At 47.2% G+C, this 21,198-nt stretch overlaps 1 protein-coding gene across 8 annotated transcripts in view; it reads right to left on the bottom strand.

The window, feature by feature from the left end:
- The window catches only part of TPR (translocated promoter region, nuclear basket protein), a 645,150-nt gene that overhangs the window by 383,616 nt on the left and 240,336 nt on the right, over window positions 1-21,198 (bottom strand). For all 8 annotated transcript variants that reach the window (XM_085601673.1, XM_085601674.1, XM_085601677.1 and 5 more), the window contains exons 30-31: window positions 12,339-12,469; window positions 11,419-11,629 (exon numbers count right to left, since the gene is read on the bottom strand). In XM_085601673.1, the coding sequence (XP_085457799.1) occupies window positions 11,419-11,629; window positions 12,339-12,469 (342 nt within the window). The remainder of the gene's footprint in view (window positions 1-11,418; window positions 11,630-12,338; window positions 12,470-21,198) is intronic.

Raw genomic sequence — 21,198 nt, 5'->3', positions numbered from 1 at the left:
CCGGCAGACAGATAATACACACCTCATGTGTGTCTGAAGCAGTCTTCTTTTTTCCACAAGATGGACATGGAATAAATAAAGAAGGCATTTTTCTGACAAAATAACAAAAAAATCAGTCAGAAAAACACAGGATACCAACTTCCTCTCAGATGTTATAAGAAGAAGTCCAAAAAATCTTAAAGTTGTAATAATTCTTGACTAAAGAGTCAAAAATTTAGAGAGCTGAATTCCAGGGTCCTGACTGAAGGAGCCGGAAAGAACAACTGACCTAACTGTCACCCCTGAGGCATGATGGGATATGGAAGTCAGGGCTGCCTTAAAGGCACGGTGCCAGTTTTTACCTGTACAGGGCTTTTTAGTCTCTATGGTATTATATTGCAATGCAGCCTGCAGGCTGGCAATGTGTTGTGCATCTGTGTTTTTCCACAGTTTGTTCTCTTTATTTTTTGCTTTCTCATGAGTGTTTACCTCATTAAAAAAAAAAAAAAAAAAAAAAAAAAGATTTAGGTGTATTGTTATACCTTTATATATACATATATATATATATGTGTTATTGGATGTGTATATTTACATTGCCTAGCCTTTTATGGGAGCTGCATTTGCTTGGAAAAAATGATATATGTTTATACATATACAGAGCTGTATATATGTATGTTTTTTACATATATAATTTTATTATTTCCGGGGTCCCCGCACATGGGCGGGAATATTTAGTGCTTATGACTATTGATGAGGATCCCCTGGAAGAGAATGTGCAATTACGTAAAATGTTCCACTCAAAATCTGGGTTTGATTGCCATTTCCCTAGGAGCGTCCAGTGCCTTTCTTCATTCCATGTCTTCTCATGCCTCTGAGGTTTTTGAATATATCAGGCGTTGATGTAGGAAAGAGCCCCTTTTTGCATGGTTGCCGACCGCTTTCTGACTAATGTTGATGTACTTGAGTGTGACCTGGCTTTCTGCCAACCAGGTACCCAGGGCTTATGTTCTTTCCCCGAACTGTACTGTTGCAAAACCCAATTGGAAACTCTGGCCACATGCAAGTCCCATGTAATAGGTACCCTGGGTACCAAGGGCCCTGTGACTAGGGAAGACCTCTAAGGGCTGCAGCACTTATTGTGCCACCCTTAGAGGCCCTGTACCTTTACACTCACGGCCATTGCAGGCTCTGTGTTTTGGTGCAAAACAAAGTGACGAGTAGACATGGCACACATCCCTGTGTGCCATGCCTACAATCCACTGGCCTGGCATAGGTAAGCCACCCCTCTAGCTGGGTGCACTGTACCAGTGGTGAGGGTAAAGGTGCATGAGCCCTGTACCCCTACAATGTCTAAGTCAGATCTTAGACATTGCAAGTACAGTAATGCCATAAAGAGTATATGGTCTGGGAGTTTGTCATGAGGAACTCCACAGCACCATAATTGCTTTACTGAAAACTGGGAATCTTTGAATCAACATTCTCATCACATTAAACCCACACTGATGGCAGTGTGGGATTGGAAAAATGAACTCCGAGATGCCCCCTGAAAAACAACCTAACTCTAGTGTCCTGGCTCAGTGACTGCTCGCCAGCTGCCACTACCAGACATGTTTCTCGACCCCTGGATCGAGCCCCTACCGCTCTCGGGGTCCTGAAACAAAGCACATCATGGGACGAGGTGCCAAGCCTCCTCCCCCAGGATGGGCTAGGTCCACGAAGAGGAAGCTTCAAAGGCCTGCCGCCTTGGTGAGCTCTCCCCCAGCCATTTGCTGCTCCCAGCAACTGGCCCCCCACCGGTTCTGACCCACACTTTGGGTGGGAGAATCGGCAGGAAAACCAAGTTAGGAGGAGAGGGGTGACCACCTTTGCCAACCCCACCCCTCAGGTCGGGGAGGTGAGGTGAAGCACAACTCTCAGTCCCCACCATCTGGCAGATGGGAGGGGGGGGGTTTATGGGACCCAGCCAACCAGAGAGGCTTATGCCCGCCCTTCCACTGGAGGGTAGCCTAATGGCGGGTGCACCCACCCCAAGGAAGGGACCCAATAGTCCCAACCTGTACCACCCCTAAATTTAGTATTTAGGGGCAACCCTGAACCTTGCCTCCTCAGACGGGTAGAAACGAGAAGGACCAAAGACCCGTGCTGAAGGAGGACACCAACTGACTTGGAACCAGCCCTACCAGCCTGTCCCGACCTCGACCGACTACAGCAAAATCCCAGTGTCTCCTGCGGCTAGCACCCCCTATGAACCCGGAGGACCTGGCCTGCCTACCCAAACCAGACTGTCTCCCGTGACCACCGGATCTGCCCACCTAAATCCGCAAGTCTGCACCACTCTGCACCCCACGCCCAAATTAGAGTGGCCCAACACCATGAGGTCTCCCTGGCAATCCTGAACTGGGATCTGGTGAGCCCTGACCTGCTTTAAGTCTCCAACTGTTGTCTGCAGCCCCTTTATGGAGGATCCACCCGACTGGAGCCGGAAAGAAAAACCAGACGCCAAAAGACACCCCTGCACCGGATGTCTTACAGCCTTGGGTGACCCAACCAATGGTGACCCGGCATCCCAAGACATCCCAACTTGCCTCTCCAACTGGTGGTCACCTCCAGAAGATCTTCGTCCCCGAGCCTGCAGTGTTTGTGGCAACCAGGGAATCCCCATTGAAACGAACAGGGCACCCAATGCCAAAACAGCACACTGCACCCGGACGCCGCTGTGGGTGCACCTAGTGTGCTAAATCAGATTCCCCCTTTGCCTTGAGCCTAAGTCTAGGAGCTTGGCTCCCACAGCCTTGTGGCCTGCTCGTGAGCAGCCACCAACCGGATGCTCCCTATCCCCATTGGATAACATTGGGCCTCAGCACTCTGCACCCAACCACCCTAGTGACGCTGAGGGTGTTTTGCAAATGCATCCTCGGCTCTGGGGGAACCCTGGTTCTACCCCAGAAAAACAACTCCCAAACCCAAGTACTTACCGTTAAGTCGATAACATTGTTTTCTCCCATAGGACTGCATTGAACTGCTTTCTTGTGAATATAAGTGTGGAGTTGGTTTGTATGAAACTCCAAGAAACTGGAAAGATACAAAAACTGATGTACTTACCTTTTCTCTAGAAGTGTCCCAGTGTGATATCTAGGCAATTCACACAGAGCAGAAAAAGTAACTTAAAAAGTAATCTGAAAAGTAACTAAAAAAGTTATCTGTAAAGTAACTGAAAAGTAATTTAAACTGCTTTACAAACAAATTACTTACCTGTAACAAATCCAATTGCATTAAAATGCATTTAAACTGTATTTACCTGCATTATTCTTGCTAAGTGTTATTATACTTACCTGTACCAGGCCTGGCTTGGTTCTAGAAAATTAAATATAACTAAATAAAATTTTTATGCAAACAAATTGGTCAGAGTTCAGTCTTTGAGTGTGTGACATTTCTTGCCAGAGTGTGCAGAATAAAGGCTTAACACTACCCTCTGATAAAGCCTTGCTGCCCGCCCACACTATCACAGATAGAGAGGAAGGTATTATCTACTTTTACCTCTGCCTACCTTAGGGGTTCCACTGGACTCTGTGCACACTATACCTCATTTTTGTATAGCATATACAAAGCCAGCTTCCTACAGTTGTTAATTATTGATTTGTAAATGTGGGAAGCTGGCTCTTTATAGAGTGTACCAAAATGAGGTGCCCTCTGTAGAGAGTCCAGGTATCCCATACTAGTGTACAGGGTCTTGCTAAAACAATGTCAAGGTGCTCGATTTTTGGTAATGTGGTCGAGCAGCCTTAGGCTTATCAGAGCAGTGTGTTAGGCATTTGTTGCACACACAGAGTCAATAAATGAGACACTCAAATAAGGAAACCAGATACCAATTCATAAGGCAAATGCTACTTACCAGTATGCATCTGTTCTTGGCATGTAGAGCTGCAAATCAACCAACTGCATAGATCGCCATCTGGTGTTGGGGCCGGATGTTTGCAGTTGTTTTTCTTCTTGGAAAGTCTTCGGAAGTCATGAGGTATGTGACTCCTCCTTTGGATCGTATTGCGCATGGGCTTCGGCTCCATCCTCAGATTGTTTTTTTGCCAGCAGGGGAATGATGGAGCGTAGTAATAAGCAGTGAAGGTGCCCATGTGTGCTGTATCTAAATAAGATAAACTGGAACAGATAAATGTATCCGGGGAGGCGGGTGGGCGTGTGTAGATCTGCAGCTCTACATGCCAAGAACAGATGCATACTGGTAAGTAGCATTTGCCGTTCAAGGCATATAAGCTGCAGATTACACACTATGCAAAGATTATATAGCAGTACTCGCTCCTAGCGGCGACCACCAGTATCTGTTGCAGTGGTTTGAAACAATGTTTTGAGTACAGCCTGGCCCACACTAGCTTGTTGCTTAGTTTGCACATCGACACAATAGTGTTTAGTAAAAGTGTGCGGTGTAGACCATGTAGCTGTTTTGCAGATATCATCTAAGGGGATGTTCCCTAAGAATGCCATGGAAGCCCCTATCTTACGTGTAGAGTGGGCTTTAGGGGGAACAGATAGCGTGTGTTTTACTTTGTGGTAGCAAATCTGTACGCATTTAACAATCCACCTAGCTATTCCAGATTTGGAGATGGGGTTGCCTTTGTGTGGTGGTGAGAAAGACACGAACAGTTGTTTGGTCTTGCGAAAGAATACGGGCAGTTCCACAGATTGGTTTAGGTGAAAGGGAGAAATGACTTTAGGGAGGAATTTTGTATTAGTGCGGCGAACCACTTTGTTAGGATGCATTTGCAGAAAAAGGTTCTTCAATGGTAAGTGCTTGTATCTCAATGACTCTTCTGAGGGAAGTGATGGCTACAAGAAAAGCAGTTTTCCATGTTAGGAATTGAAGTTCACATTTGTGCAGAGATTCAAAGGGAGGCCCCATTAGTCTTGTGAGAACGATGTTTAGGTTCCACACAAGTGAGGGTAGCACTCTGGGGGGAATTATTCGTTTGAGGCCTTCCATGAAGGCTTTTATGGCAGGTACTCTAAAGAGTGACAGATGTTGCCGTTTTGTAGATAAGCTGCTATGGCTGCAAGGTGCAGTCTAATAGACGTGTAGGCTAGATTGGATCTTTGTAGGTGTAATAAATAGCCTAAGATGTGTTGAATGGACACATCTAGGGGATTGAATTTATTGCTGTGACAAACCACAAAATGTTGTGGTAGGTCGTCTAGCTTCTCTAACGACGTTCATACAGTCTGGGGGAAGATTTAGATAACCGAATTCTAGGATTTCAGGAGCCGGATTGCAAGGTTGAGCTGAGCTGGGTCCGGGTGCCTGATCTCTCCATGGTTCTGGGTTAAGAGGCGTGGAGAGAGGTTAACTTTTGGTGCGGTACTACAGATAGTTCCAGCAGTGTTGTGTACCACGGTTGTCTGGCCCAAGTTGGAGCTACTAAGATGAGTAAGGGAGTGTTGCTGTAGTTTGCGCACCACTAATGGAATGAGTGGGAGAGGCGGAAAAGCGTACGCAAATTTCCCAGACCAGTTCATCCATATCGCATTGCCTTTGGACAATGTGTGTGGATACCTGGCGGCGAAGCTTGGGCATTTTCGTGGGTGGCGAAGAGGTCTATTTGTGGATGCCCCCACATTTGGAAGTACAGGTGAAGAACTTGTGGATGGAGTTCCCACTCGTGGATCTGTTGAGTTTGTCTGCTCAGCAGATCGGCCATAGTGTTTTGGACTCCTGAGACATGTTGGGATAGGAGAAAGATTTTTTTTGGGGTATGGCCCATCTCCATATGCTCTGTGCTAGCTGAGAGAGCTGCAGAGTGTGTGCCTCCTTGTTTCTGTATATAGTACATGGCTGTCATGTTGTCCGTGCGGACTAGGACAGCCTTGCCGGATATCTGTGTTTGAAATGCCTTTAGTGATAAGAATATGGCTGGTAACTCCAGATAGTTGATGTGGAGTAACTTTTGTTGAGATATCCACCTGGCCAGCATGGTGTGATGTAGATGAGCTCCCCAGCCGGAGAGCGATGCGTCCGCTGTCAGTACTATCTGAGGAACAGGCTCCAGGAACGGTTGCCCTTTGGAAAGGTTTTTGGTGGTCCACCACTGCAGAGAGCGATGGGCACGACCGTCTACCAACACCAGATCTGTCAATTGACCCTGGGCCTGGTTCCATTGGCGCGCTAAGCACTCTTGGAGAGGACGCATCTGGAGTCTTGCGTGAGGTACTATGAATATGCAAGAGGCCATCATTCCTAGAAGTTGCATGAACAATCGCGCTGGAAGAGTGTTCTGGTTGAAATTTTGCGCGTAGAGCCTGAATGCTTGCTACCCTGACAGGACTGTGGTAGGCTAGCGCTTTTGAGGTGTCTATAGTGGCACCTAGGTATTGTTTTATGTGGGACAGTCTGCAGATGGGACTTCATGCGGTTTACTGTGAAGCCCAGTTCGTGAAGTAGCTGGATAGTGGCGTGAGTGTGTTGTACACACTGGTTGTATGAGCTGGCTTTTATTAGCCAGTCGTCTAGGTATGGGAAGACGTGGATGTGTTGTCTCTGCAGGTGTGCTGCCACGACCGCTAGGCACTTGGTAAACACTCGCGGTGCTGTGGTTACTCCGAATGGGAGCACTTTGAATTGAGTGTTAACCGCCCACTACAAACCTGAGAAACTTTCTGTGAGCTTTGTGAACAGGAATGTGGAAATAGGCGTCCTTGAGGTCTAGGGTGGCAAGGAAGTTGTTTTGGGAGAACAGGGGAAATCCCTGCTGGAGTGTGACCATGTGGAAATGGTCTGAGTGTATATAGTGATTTAGGGGTCTGAGGTCCAGGATGAGTGCCTTAGAGTGTCGTCCCTTTTTGGTATGAGAAAATAGAGAGTAAGCTCCCATATTTTGTTGGTGGGCAGGAACCAGCACTATCGCACTCTTTTGTAGGAGGGAGATTACCTCCTGCTTTAGAAGTGACAAATGTTCCTGTAACATTGGGTGTTGTTTGGGTGGAATGTTTGGGGGGATAGATTTTAGTTCGAGGCAGTAGCCTGACAGAATTATTTGTGTTACCCATTTGTCTGAGGTGATAGTAGCCCAGACATGAAGGCAATTGTGGAGTCTGCCCCCGACTGGAGTGGGATGGTCTGGGGGGAGTGGAGGGAAGTCATTGGGTAGGGGTTGAGGCAGAGCGGGAGGTATTAGTTTTGCCTCTGCCTTTATTGTAGTTACCCCTGTAGCCGCCTCTCTGGTAACCCCTAGTGAAGGTGGATTGTGTAGGGGCTTTATAGGAAGTAGAGGCGCTGTCGGAGGAGTAGCCTCTGGAGGTGCTTCGAAAGGAAGAACGGCGAAAGGAGCGCCTAGGAGGGTGTGACTGTAAGGCTCCCATAGACTTCGCCGTATCGGTGTCCTTTTTCATTTTCTCAAGGGCAACGTCAACGTTTGGGCCAAAGAGATGTCCTTGGTCAAAAGGGTGGTTGAGGATGGAAGCCTGCACCTCTGGTTTAAATCCTGAAATTCGTAGCCAGGCATGCCTACGGAGGACGACGCTGGTGTTAATTGCCCTAGAGGCGATGTCAGCAACATCGAGGGCGCAGTGTATGGAGGTGTTGGTGATGGTTTTACCCTCCTGGATTAGCTTGTTGGCTCTATTCTTGCATTTGTCAAGGAGGTGTTGCATTATAGCTTCTAGCTCAATAACAATGTGCCCTGTCATATCGTGCTAAAAGCGCTTGGGTGTTTGCGATGCGCCATATGTTAGCAGCCTGGGATGCAGTTCGCTTGCCAGAGGCATCTAGGAGTTTGGACTCTTTAGGGGTAAATGTCATACTGCGGGACGTTAGGGATGTCTGGGATGTTTTAGTCGTCCCATGGGTCTGGGGAGCCTGTAGGAGTGGGATCCCCTATGGGTTGGTCATGGGGTCCGTCCCCTGTGTCATCGTAGACATAGTCATCATCCTCATCCGGAGAGGGTGTGGGGGAGTGATGAGGTGGGGGAGGCGGAGGAGCTGGAGGAGGAGGAGGAGGTGAGGGTAGTCTCAAAGGGGAGGTAGCAAAGTCTCTTCTCTTTGGAGGTGGAGCTGGGGCAGGCTTGTCCAGCGGTCTCTTTTTGATGCTGAGCATCAACTGTCCAGTTTTTGGGTCTTTGATAAGAGTTATTTGGAGTGGATCGGGCTGAAATAGTTCCTCTGCGAGGGGCCGATCAGTCGGCGCCGAAGGTGTCGGAGCCGTAGGTTTTTTTTAGTCTTGGAGTCATCAGTTCGTTGTTTTGAACTGTGTGGTTTAGAAATGTCCGGTTGTTTCCTCGGTTCCGAGATGACTTTTGGCTTCGAGGTGTCGATGGCTTTTTTGCTCGGTTCCGGGGATGGTATTTGTACCGAGGAGCTAGTGGTTGTCTTCGGCGCCGAGTGCTTCGGTGCGGAGCGGAGGAGGAAGAGGAAGCCATCTTCTGTTTTTGGTGCCGGTGCAGAGGAGTGTTTCTCGAGCCCGAGCTGCCAGAAGGCTTGGTGGGCTTCTTAACCGGGCCTGAAAGCGAGGTATGTGAAGCAGTGTCCTTGGTCGTGCCTAGGGCTGAGGGCGAAGGCGTGACCGAAGCCTTTTTCGATGCCGTTGAGGGTGGGGATCGATGTTAGTACTCAGGCCCCTATGCGCCGCAGTGATGTCCTCGACATTTGAGTCATCGGCTTTGGAGGCGCTGACGAGGCCCTCTTCGGTGTGGTGGTCCTCGGGAACATAGACGCCTTCACCTAAGATGTCGTCGGGGATTGCAGTCGACGAGTGTGCCATGGTTCTCCTCGCCCTTCGGTCTTATATGGTCTTTTTGGACCGGAAGGATTTGCAAGCCTGACAGTCTCGTGCCTCGTGTTCTGGGGAGAGGCAGAGGTTGCACACCTCATGGAGATCGGTGTGGGGAAATTTGGACCCACATCGAGGGCACTTCTTAAGTGGAGTCCTTTCCATGAGCCAGGACCGGAGCGGAGGAAGGCCCGAAGGCCTGCGTCGACGACCGGAATCGAAGATTTCTAATGAGTCTCGTCGAGTGGGGAAGAGCGTGATCGAGAACAATACAGCGGAAGGGAAGGAGGGCGAAGAATACATCCAAGCCCAATGGTGGAAAAAAACAATCTGAGAAAGGAGCCGAAGCCGATGCGCAATACAATCCAAAGGAGGAGTCACATCTCGTGACTTCCAAAGACTTTCCAAGAAGAACAACAACTGCAAACATCCGGGCCCAACACCAGATAGCGATCTCTGCACAGTGTGTAATCTGCAGCTCATATGCCTCGAACATATATCTCTCAGATTTTTATATTAATTTAGACACAAAGATCTTCTAGATCAGGTGAGTACTTTGAGTTAGCGATGTTCATAAACACAGGAAAAACAGTGTCCGATTTGAGGCAAGAGCCTTGAACGCAGTAATGTTATCCTAGGGGAGAAACATACACTGAGCATGGTCACTTGAAAACTACTTACAGGTGTGTTCTTCTGAACTTACAGTAAGTAGGGAACAATGTCCAAGAAAGTACCAAGAGTTCATGTTTACCTGCCCTGGGGTGCCCTGGTGTAGAGGTGCTTTTTGTTGTGGCAGGCTCAAACGCTACACGTTACAGTCAATGGGGATAAGAACCTGCAGAGAAGGCTGCAAGTGGGGACTGGGTACCAGTCCGGCCGAATCAAAAGGGGGGGCTCAGCTGTGGAGGGTGTCGGTTTCAAAGAGACTCCTTCAGTTTTAATAGACTGGCTGGGGGTCTCAGGTGCATAGGTGTTTTGTCCGGCGGGTTGGCGAGTTTAAGGCTGGCACAGTTCTCGGTGCACCTGCAGAAGAAGAAATACAGCAAGAAGACTTTTGGTGTGGAACTGGCCTCTGTGCAAGTCCCTCGATGTGCAGATCTGTTTTGGTGGTGGTTGTGTTTGGTCTGAAAACAAACGAGCCTTGGTGCTTGCAACAGGCTCTGGTTCTGCAGGTACTGGTGCAAGAGCCTCCGGAGTGGATCAGTGTCTCGAAGACTGGCTGGATCAATGGGGCTGACCTCCTGAACACACTGGCCTCCTCCTGGGCTGCTGCTGTGTCGGTGAACCTGACTGTGTGGTCGGTGCCTGCAGGCAAGTGGCTCCTCCACTTCAAGGGAGATGCTGGCTGGTTGGCGAAGTGCTTCCAAACCCTTCATGGATTTAGGAGGATACCCAACTGCAGGACGTGTTGGATCTTTGTAATTGTTGGGATAGGAGCAGGTAGGCAGGGTTTGGCACCAAGTCCACAGTTATTACGTTCTTCGGCTTTTTGTTCCTGGTGTCAGGGAACACCTAAATACTCAATTAAGGTGTGTTAAGGTGAGTGAAGAATAGTCGCCAATGGGCTACTTATCCTTGGCGCCACTACACCCACTATATGACCACTTCCTAATTCCATCAAAAAGAAAATGGTGGAACCCTTCTTTCATGGAGCACATAAGGTAGCCCGCCTTAGTAAGCAATGCTGCATAAAGACACATGTAAGTGAACATTTTACTTACCTGTAAAAATTGAAATTGTAAAAGGTACTTAGTTGATAAAGTTCTTGGTATCAAAATTTACATAAAAATGGGAAGTATTTTTCAAAATTGGTCTCGGATTTATTAGAGCGTGTGTCTCATTCATTGCCTCTGTGAGTACAACAAATGCTTAGCACTACCCTCTGATAAGACTAAACTGCTGGCCCACACTACCACAACAGAGAGCATTTAGTGTTATCATTTTTGCCTCTGTAAACCAATAAGGGTTGCTTGGACTCTCTGCACAGTGTTATCTTGTTTTGGTACACTATATAGAGAATAGGATTCCTATAACAACCATGACCTACCTATGGTGCCGGGACCCTCTTTATGGCTCCTTTGGCCAAAATAGCCTGCTCTTCCTTTTGAAAGAGGGACTGATAATCATCCGCCAGCTGTTCGGAGAAAGGTGGTAGGTTTGGCGGGGTTTAAAAAAAAATGCTAAAGCGTAACTCGGCGCTGCACAATTGCACTACCAGTCTCAGGGTTCATGAGAGCGCATACACTGTGCAACTTTGAGTCGTGGTCAGAGCCCAGACAGTACAGATACAACTCATGCAGGTCCGTGACAAACATCTATTTTCTGCAGTCGCGGCATGGTTTGAAACATGTACTTTTAGGTGTGGACTTCGTTCCTTAGCACACTGGAATTCGTTTTTAGAAGTGGCAGGAAACATGAAATTCGGCGCAGAGCTCCAGATCAGGGCAGTGCGGAGCCATGCAAAGCCATACAGCTCAACGTAACATGCGGGAGCAATGCCAATGAAGTTTTTCAAATCCATTTAGTCACCTGGGGAGCATTCTAAGATGAAGAACCAACAGTTAGAAGAAGCCCTCAGAACCACCTTTATTCTGACTGGGAAGCTTACATTTAAAACCATGCATGCCTCTGTATTTGATACCATTTTAATGTGTTATTTGATGGTACTCACCTTATCATTCTGTACCTTGAGCTCTTCATACTGAGTCTTGTATCTGCGACCTATTTTTTTGACCTGTGTAATGGTCTTGATCTTCTCCTGAATGTCGGTCACTTTGGCTTCGAGCTCCCGCTGAATCTGCTCTTTTTCCGTTTTCACTTTTGTCAGCTCTTCCCTCAGGCTGATAACTTGACTCTGGCTCGTGTTCAGTGAGGCATTGGACCTAGATGAAAAAATTGCAGAAACCCATGACTATGAAAAAGGTGAAACTCATTCCTTATAAATAAGTCAACGACAATTACTGATGTGTTAGAAACACGTTAAATAAAACAAACCATTTCTGACAGACCACAGTATTTGTTGTATGGTATGAAAATTACGCTTAATTATGAACAAACATCTTGCATACTACAGCAAATCGAAGCAATATTTTAAGAAAATTATATTGCTATTTATCTGAAAAAAAACCAACAAATCAGATTCTGGACATTTTTGTCAAATAAACAGAAAAATATCTGTACCCCAGCTATCTCCAACAAGAGTAGGTTTTGTGAATTTAACTTCGGTTGTCTCAGTGTTCTATATCAACTCTTTACCTGCAATTAATGCAACTTAGTAACATTTACATAGGTGAGATTAGCACAGAGACTTGTGACAGCCACTAAAAGAATCTGAAATTTACCACATCAGTAAAGCAAACAAAAAAAATGAATGCTATAGAATGTTCACGCACAAAACATGCAGCACAAAAAAAGACCAAAACTATTCTCCATTTGGTGTGAGGTTCATGAACATCAGACTTCTCAGATTTTTAAAATGTTTTCCAAAATGTAAAAATCAAACAAAAAATGTTTGCTTGAAGCACAGGATCTGAAACATCTGAAAGATTTCCACCACACGTTACTTTCTAGTATGAGGACAGGCATGCTCACCTTGCAATGTCGGCCTTTAACTTGCCAGTTTCTTCGGTCAGCTGCTGTATGCGTTTCACATTCACCTCCTTATCTGAAAGTAGTTTGCGGTACTCTTCCTGATCAGAATCTTTCTGCTGCGTCAGTAGATGCTGAAAAATATATAAAATATTTTTATTTTAAAGAAAAGTAAAATATTTTTCTTTACTCTAAGAGACACTGAAAGCTAGGCTCTAAGAAATGAAACATCTCTCACACACTAAGGTGCACCAAGAAGGTGATGTAAGCCCTAAAGTCAATATTAAAGCTGCTGCATTATTCATATTACTCTGCTAGGAAACAGTCCTAACATGAACCGAAAGGCCATGGTTAAAAAAAAAAAAAAAATGTAAAAAAAATAATCACCAAACTTTTGACACCAAGCTTTTTAACTCAGTAGGGGACAAAGCCTGAGTATGGTCAAGGTTTCAAGCATCTAAAAAAAATTGGCAAAGGGAGGTGCAATTTCGGTACTGCAGCTTGACATCCCCTGAGCTCAAACGAAGAGAAAGGAGTAGTTTACCTGGAACTCCAGTTCTCTTGTAGGGGTATTTCCTTGATAGTCATAATCATGTGAATAGTCCCGCTCATGTGCGTGGACCCCCGGAGCACTTAGATAGATCTTCTTAAGGTGTCATCGTCTGCCTTTCTTCAGAAAGGCGTGTATGGACACTTGAGAGATAAAAAGACAATAACGCAGCCCAAGAAACTAGGCTACACTGGCCATTACTTCATCTTGAAGTGAAAAAGATAGCCAGTTTAATTTTAAGTTTAGTAATTTACTGGGTTTTACACATAGAAAACTCTCCTTCACAAAACTCCTTTTTCATGATAGAGATGAAAGTAATGGATAGAGAAGCCCCCATAGGCTGCTATTATGTGTCTGCAAATGGGTACCGTGCCTTTAAGAGCCTCCAGAGACCCCCAGTATCCCATGACGCACAGCCAGAGGCATTTACTTTCAGTTCTTTTTGAAAGCGTAAATAAGCAGAGCCTGCGGAGTCTTGGGGACATCTGTATCTGCCACCGGGAAGGAGGGCTGGTTGCTTAGGACTATCACGGAAATATCCCTACAAGAGAACTGTAGTTACAGGTAAGAAGCTACTCCTTCTCTTGTAGGAGATTTTCGTGTATAGTCAATCATGTGAATAGACCAGCAAGCCCATCCCCAAAACAACTCACCAGCGGTGGCAGAACAGAGAACAACCACACTATTGTGCAAATAGATTTCGAAGTGAAGCCTGTCCAACCTGAGCATCTGCCCTAGCATCAGTATCAAGGCAGTAGTGCTTAGTAAATGTGTGGACTGACTTCCAAGTGGCAGCCTTCGAGATTTCTGAAATAGGTACATTACGGAGTAAAGCCGCAGTAACTGCTTTACCTCTAGTAGAGTAAGCCCTAGGCTTACTAATCAAAGGTTTGTTTGCTTTTTGATAACACAGCTGAATACATGAAACAATCTACCTAGAAATGGATTGTTTAGAGGTAGCTAGACCAGTTCGAACTGAGCCATATTTTACAAATAGCTGGTCTGTTCTACGGATATCCTTAGTCTTGTCTAAATAGAATTTCAAGACTCTAACGCCAAGAGAATGCAATGACCTCTCCACGGGAGAAGATGGATTTTGAAAAAATGTAGGTAAAGTAATAGTCTGGTTTACATTAAACTCCAACACAACTTTAGGAAGGAAGTTGGTTGCGTCCTCATAACTACCTTAGAGGAATGAAAAACTGTATAAGGTTCTTTACAACATAAAGCCTGAAGTTCGCTAACGCTGCGAGCAGACGTAATGGCCACAAGGAAAGCAGTCTTCCAGGACAGATGCTGAAGAGAAGCCTTAAGAATGAGTTCAAACGGTTCCTTCATTAGTCGTGAAAGGACTACATTCACCTCCCAGGGAGGCGAAGGACGCCTGATGGGAGGAAACACTTTCTTCAATCCTTCAAGAAAATTTCTGATGACTGGGATTTAAAAAAAGCAAGTTTGTGAAGGACATTTTCTATAAGCAGTCAAAGCTGCCAGATTAACTTTGATCGAATGGAACCGAAAGCCAGATTGCGCCAAGTGTAACAAGGAAGGATGACATCTTCCTTACAGGAGGTAGGCTCGAAGTCCTTAGAAGCACACCAGATGCAAAATCCCTTCCATTTATACGCATAGGATGTGCGTGTAGATGGTCTCTTGACCTCTTGCAGTATCTCCATACAGTCGTGAGGGAGATTCAAATGTCCGTACTGTACTAGTTCAGGAGCCATGCCACCAAATTCAACGACGAGAGGTTGGGTTGCACCATCTGTCCGCCGAACTTTGTCAGAAGGTCCGGACTGCACGGCAGCAGGAGATGTGGCAGGAGAGACCAGTGGAGTAGGTCTGTGAACCACCACTGCCGGGGCCACTCCGGAGCAATGAGGATCATCTTGGCCCGTGATTGGGAGAGCTTGATCAGCACTGTCTGAATCAGGGGAATTGGCGGAAAAGCGTAGAGAAAGCTGCCTGACCAATTGATCCATAGGGCATTCCCCAGAGGCCCTGGTTGGTAAAACCGGGAGGCGAAGTCGCGGCATTTGCTGTTTTCTGCAGTAGCAAACAGAATGACTTCTGGAGCACCCCATCTGTCGAAAATGTCTTGCACCACGTCATTTAAGACCCATTCGTGGTTTTCGTGAATGAGTCTGCCGAGTGCACCTGCTTGAACATTCTGAACACCTGGAAGGTGAGTTACCGTGATTGTCAGGTTCCTGGATAACAGCCAGTGCCAGATGGCCTGGGCTTCCTGAGACAGCACTCGAGATCTGGAGCCCCCCTGCTTGTTGAGGTAGAACACTGGTTGTATTGTCCGTCTGGACAAGCAGGGAGCTGGAGCAAAAAGACGTCTGGAATGCTTTCAGCGCCAAATGGACTGCTCGAAGTTCCAGAAAGTTGATGTTGTACTTTGTTTCTTTCAGGCTCCATGCGCCCAGTATCTGTAGGTGGTCGAAATGCGCACCCCATCCGTGGAGAGTAGCATCCATTACTATGGTTTGTGTGGGTATCTCCTTGTGGAAGAGAATCCCCAGGAGGAGATTGCGTGCAGAACACCACCATCGGCTGGACCGACGAGCCTGTTGCGACAGTTGAATCCTGTCTTCCCAGTCCCCCAGTGTCTGGTCCCACTGATCCTCCAGACATTCCTGCAGGGCTCTCATATGGAGGCGTGACTTCGGATTGAGGAAGATGCAGGACGCCATCAAGCCCAGGAGAGACGATACTTTCCTCACCGTTAGCGCGGGCATGATCATAAGAGCTTGAGCCTTCAGAGGAGAGATGCTTATCGATCCTTCGGAAGGACACGCGCTTGCTGTGCGTGCCGATAGTAGCTCCTAGGTACTGAAGACACTGAACAGGAGTTGAGACAGACTTTGTGAGGTTGATGTGAAGTCCCAAACGAAGTAAGAGATTGGAAGTCCGATTGAAATGCAGTTGCGCTTCCTGAAATGTAGCTGCCTTGATCAACCAGTCGTCCAGATATGGCTAGACAAATATTTTGTTCCTCCTCAGATGCGCAGCTACCACTGCCATGCATTTGGAAAAAGTCTGAGGTGCTGACTTCAGGCCGAAGGCAGCATGGAGTATCGATAATGGTTATTACCCACTTTAAAACGCAGGAACATGCGAGGTTTCCTCGCTATGGGCACATGAAAGTATGCGTCCTGAAGATCTATTGCACATAGCCAGTCTCCCTGATTAAGTTTAGGGTAGATCTGATGCAAGGACAACATCCGAAAATTTTCTCTTAGAACCCATTTGTTCGCTTGTCATAAGTCGAGAATGGGTCTGAACTTGTTCTGATCTTTCTTGCGAACTAGAAAGAACCGTGAATACAGCCCTGTTCCTTTCTGATTTAGAGGGACAGGTTCTACCACCCTTTTCTCTAGTAGGGTGTTGGCCTCCTTCTGCAACTCGCGCAGCATGCATCTTGATAGAGTTGGAGGGATTGATGGAGGGCTTATAAAACGTATCGAGTATCCATTGCGAACAATATTCAGCACCCAATTGTCCTGAGTTATTTTCTGCCATTCTGCCAGATCTTGAATACTTCGAATCAGGCGGACGATACTTCTTCTGCAACCTCGAGGGTGCAGACTGTATAGAAGACGTTGTTGGGAACAGTTCCATAGCTGATTCCTCCAGACCCGGCACCAACGGAAGCAAAGGACGCGATGTCCGTCTCTTCTGCAGAGTCTCAAATATCACAGAGGTCGGCTGCACAGGGGTAGACAGGGGAATGCTGAGTTTCGTAGCCCCTCTGACCAGAACCTCCTGGAAGGTAGAAATGTCATCAACCGGTGACACCCTTTGCGGAGGAGAGTCCGTGAGAGTAGGAGAGTACCTCCCTGTACTCGTGGAAGATGTATCCCTTGTATGCCGGGACCGAGACCTCTCATAATGGCGATGACGTGATCTTGTGGAAGACCTGTGGCGTCTGTGACCGATGTCTCGAACGAGACCGTGTTCTTGGCCGTCGGGGTTCCACAGGGCATGTGGGCTGAGAAGCCACAGGCCCAGGCTGAGGTGGTGGTGGTGGGGGAGGAGGAGGAATCGCTGGAGGAGTAGCTGGAGGCGGAGGACTCTGTGTTGGCTGTGGTATTCCTGGTGGGACCACAAGTGGAAGCGAAGCAGGAGGAGACCTAGTTGGTGAGTAGGTACGTGAATACTCCAAACGGGGAGATGAGACCAACCTCCTTTTACGAGCGTGCCGTGAGGAAGGGACCCTGGATACTCCATCAGTCCCCCTCGATGTCGATCCACTGCTCAACGTCGAGCGTCGACAGTCTGGAATGCAAAGACCCTGTCGACGACGATAGGCTCACCACTGAGCGAGGCCCGGAACGGGACCTCGAATGCCGGTATCGACCTCTCAATATCGACCTTTTCCTTGATTCTCTCCTCAACAGACTTTCTTGTAGACGATTGCCTCTTCGACGTCGATCTTCGTGTTGACGTCGATGGTGAACGGCAACGACGCTTCGGCGGCGACCGCCGATTGTGAGACCCAGATCGACGCCGATGATGTCGACGCCGATGTTCGTTGCATCTACGTCGAACGCGGGGAACCCCTCAACAGCGATCTTGCCGTTCTTCTCCTAGACGATCGTCGACGTCGCTTCGACTCAGAGCCCTGGGTCGACGGAGAGCATATCGTAGTCATACCTGCTCTCGACGTAGTCGTCGCCGTCCTTGACGTCGACCGGGAACGGCATTGTTTTTCCACTGGGGAGCCCCCCAGAGGTCGAAGCATGGGACTTGGTAGAGGTCTTACCCACTCTTTTCCCAAAGGCTGAAGAAGCTGCCTTCTGTCTCCTCTGCTCCATGCCTTGGAGCCGAATCTTCTCCCTGTCACACAGGGTGCGCCTAGAAAAGGTCTCGCAAATGGCACAGGTGTCAGGAACATGGGACACAGGCAAACACAGGATACAAACTCTGTGGGAATCCGACTTGGCCTTCTTCCAACTGCATTCAGGGCACTTGTAAAAATAGAGATGGCATTTTGACAAGAAAAACAGCAGAAATACTGCCAAAAAACTACAGCAGTAGTTAGCTAAAGGCCAAAGACGTCGAAGTTAAACTGCTAAGTCCAGAAATAATCACCAATTTTTATGAAATACCAAAAAAGGTAGAGCTCAATACTCCAGGGTCCTGCTAGCAGGAGCCGGGAAAAAGAACAGAAAGTAAATGTCTCTGGCTGTGCCTCATGGGATACCGGGGGTCTCCGGAGACTCTTAAAGGCACGGTACCCATTTACAGACACATGATGGCAGCCTATGGGGGCTTCTCTATCCATTCCTTTCATCTCTATCATGAAAAAGGAGTTTTGTGAAGGAGAGTTTTGTATGTGTAAAACTCAGTAAATTACTAAACCTAAAGTTAAACTGGCTATCTTTTTCACTTCAAGATGAAGTAATGGCCAGTGTAGTCTAGTTTCTTAGGCTGCATTATTGTATTTTTATCTCTTAAGTGTCCATACAGGCCATCCTGCAGAAAGGCAGAAGATGACAACTTAAGAAGATATATCTAATGAAGTGCTCCAGGGTCCACAAACATGGGCGGGACTATTCACATGATTAGGACTATACACGGAATCCCCTACAAGAGAACTAGATGCACCAATACAGCTTGGTGTGCTCCAACCCTTCAACATAATGCACCATATCTGTGTTTGAATGCGCTCTAATCACTTGAAAACTAACCCCATACTCCAATGCTTTGAATGCACTTGACAAAAGCCATGTTAAAGGTGAAAAGAGTAAATCAATCCATGCGGAGACCTTCGCGCATTGAGTAACTGGTCCAAACATCATAGAAGCCTCTTCAGAACCACGTTTGTGTGTAGACTGAAATGAGCAACCAAAAGTAAGATTTGGCTTATAAGCAGCATGAACCAATCTGTTCATTTTTGGGAAAAAGGGATATATCACTGCATTTCTACATGAAAGCAAAGGAGCTCAGATATCCTCCTCCTGAACATTTTGTATAGAAGAGGAAGCCTTAAAAAGATCAATGGGGCCATGTCTAGCACAGGGGCTTTTCTGATCGAATTAAACACCCCGCCTCCAGCTACAAGCACTATAAATAAAATGCTACTAACTGCTACTGCAATTGAAATTCAACAAACCACACTGCAGGAGCAGACTGAAATGGACTTAGATACTTTCCTTTTAAGGGTTAAGCCAAAGAAGAAAGTAACGCTATAGGTAAGGCAGCAAGTAGGAAAAGAGACATGCTGTGTCAATTTAAGGAAGTGGATTAAGTGGTGTGGTTGTGAGACCTAACCATGTAATAAGGTCAGACACTATATGAGGTCCAAACAGGCTTCTTTAAAAAATCATTTAGCTCGGTCCTGGGTAGTGGTGCACGGAGCAGTCATGCCTAGTCAAAGAAACAAGTGTAAAACATTTAGAAGTACTAAAATGGGTGGTTAAGAAACACAACACTAAATATCCAACAATATCCAAAACCAGTTTATATGAATAAAGTGCATTTTTCTCTTGAATTGGGTACCAAAATATATCGAGTGGAACTGGAAATAGGATTCTTAAAAACGTAGGCAAATTCTATTAAGTTCAATAAATCTTTATAATCTGCGTTGCAGTTCCTAAGCCAATGGGGTAGCACGACGGTCAATCCTCTTTTGGAATAGCCACAACAGGTTGTGAGCCAATTACAATTAAGGGGCCCACTTAAGTCCAGAGAAACAGGTTACCTGTCAGGTCCAGCAGTCTGAGTCCTCACAAAACTTTTTACTGGGATCACGATTCCAGCAAAAAAGTGGTCCTGTTGCTGGGGATGCAGGATGCCGAGAAGATTATAAGAATGCTGAAGATGCTAGAGCTGTGGAAGAGGTGCGGCGATTGGGCAACTCAGGGCTCCACGAACTTCAGATGTTGTCTTCGGCCTCAGGAATCTATATCCCACGATAGCCTAGTAAAGTCAAGTGCAAGTCCAGTTGCCAATGGTCGACTGGTCTCCAGTTACACGGTCTTCATCGGGTGTCCACAGGCAAGTGTCTCTCTTGCTGGAGGACCAAGCTCTACTTCGATGCCCATGGGTCCCAAGGATTTGGGAACACACTAAGGCAGGTCAGGGATGTTTCCCAGCTGGCACATCAGCATCCAGGTAATCCAGGGCAGTTGGGCTCTCACAAGGCAGGCTTCCTTCAGCTGTTGTGCCCCAGGTGCTGAACAGGGGGCTAGCCACCTAGCCCTTGTAATAACTTTTGGCCTGGCACACGTGGATCCTTTGTCCACAAAGGGCCACGGCAGGGTCAATCCTCTTTGAGAGCCATTCAGGCTCAGCCGGTGCAATCCAGTATTTGCTGGAGCCTCCTTGCTGGGTCCAGGAAGCATCAGGGAACTCTTCCTTCAGTTCTGGGCACAAGTAGATCCCTTCTTCCATGAGTGGGTGCAGCAGTCACAGTCCTCTTTGCCATTCCCTTGAGAGCTCAGTATGTGCATTCCTTCCTTGGTACTGCCTCTTTGGGACCAGGGAGCTGCAGGGCATTCCTTCTGTCTTCTTGCCAGTCCAGCAGCGAGCCGATGATTGTGGGCCTAGGGTACCACTTTTATGCTTTTCATTTGTGGTAGGGTAGGACTTAGTAGCCAACTGAGCAATAATTACCACAAAGTTAAGCTTCCCACTTTGTGTCACTTCCTGGAAGTGTGGCTCTCCAATAATCCCAGGATACCCCTCTATCCTAAACAAAGATGGTGCAAGCTTTGGCCTCTTAGGAAACCTGGGCACACACCCATGGGTTGCACCCAGCATAAGGAGCCGCTCCTCCTGGAAAACTGGGTCTGCAACAGGTTTTCCCTCTCTGGAGAAAATGCCAGTCTGTATCCACAAAGGAGATACAGCAAACAAACGATGGACGGAATTCTGACAATGCAAACATTCTCCCCCAGTCAAAAGACTTGGGTTAAATCCATCGTTCCTTTGACCACTACGCCACCCCAGTTTGGACCCAGCCATATGCAAATCAGTCTTGACCCTGTACCCCATGGGAACAGTCCAGAACGAACTGCCAAGCCAGGTCCTCGCTGGACCAGTAACAAGCATCCTGGGAACGGTTTCAGGGTAAGTCACCCTTCTTCAGCCAGGCTAGCTTGAATCCAGTGGGCACAGTGAGCAAGGGTCCCACGTCTGGGCATACCCATCCCACTTAGGGAGAAAAGTGGGACAGCAAACAAATGATAGACTGAATGCTAACCATGCAAACATTCTCCCCCAGTCAAAAGATCAGGGTTAAATCCCGAAAACGGTCCTAGGATGCTTGTTTCCAGTCCAGGGAGGACTTGGCCTGGCAGT

Source organism: Triturus cristatus, chromosome 4_2 (genome assembly GCF_964204655.1).
Source record: "Triturus cristatus chromosome 4_2, aTriCri1.1, whole genome shotgun sequence".
In the NCBI taxonomy this organism is placed as follows: domain Eukaryota; kingdom Metazoa; phylum Chordata; class Amphibia; order Caudata; family Salamandridae; genus Triturus; species Triturus cristatus.
This window is presented reverse-complemented; position numbering and strand designations above follow the sequence as displayed.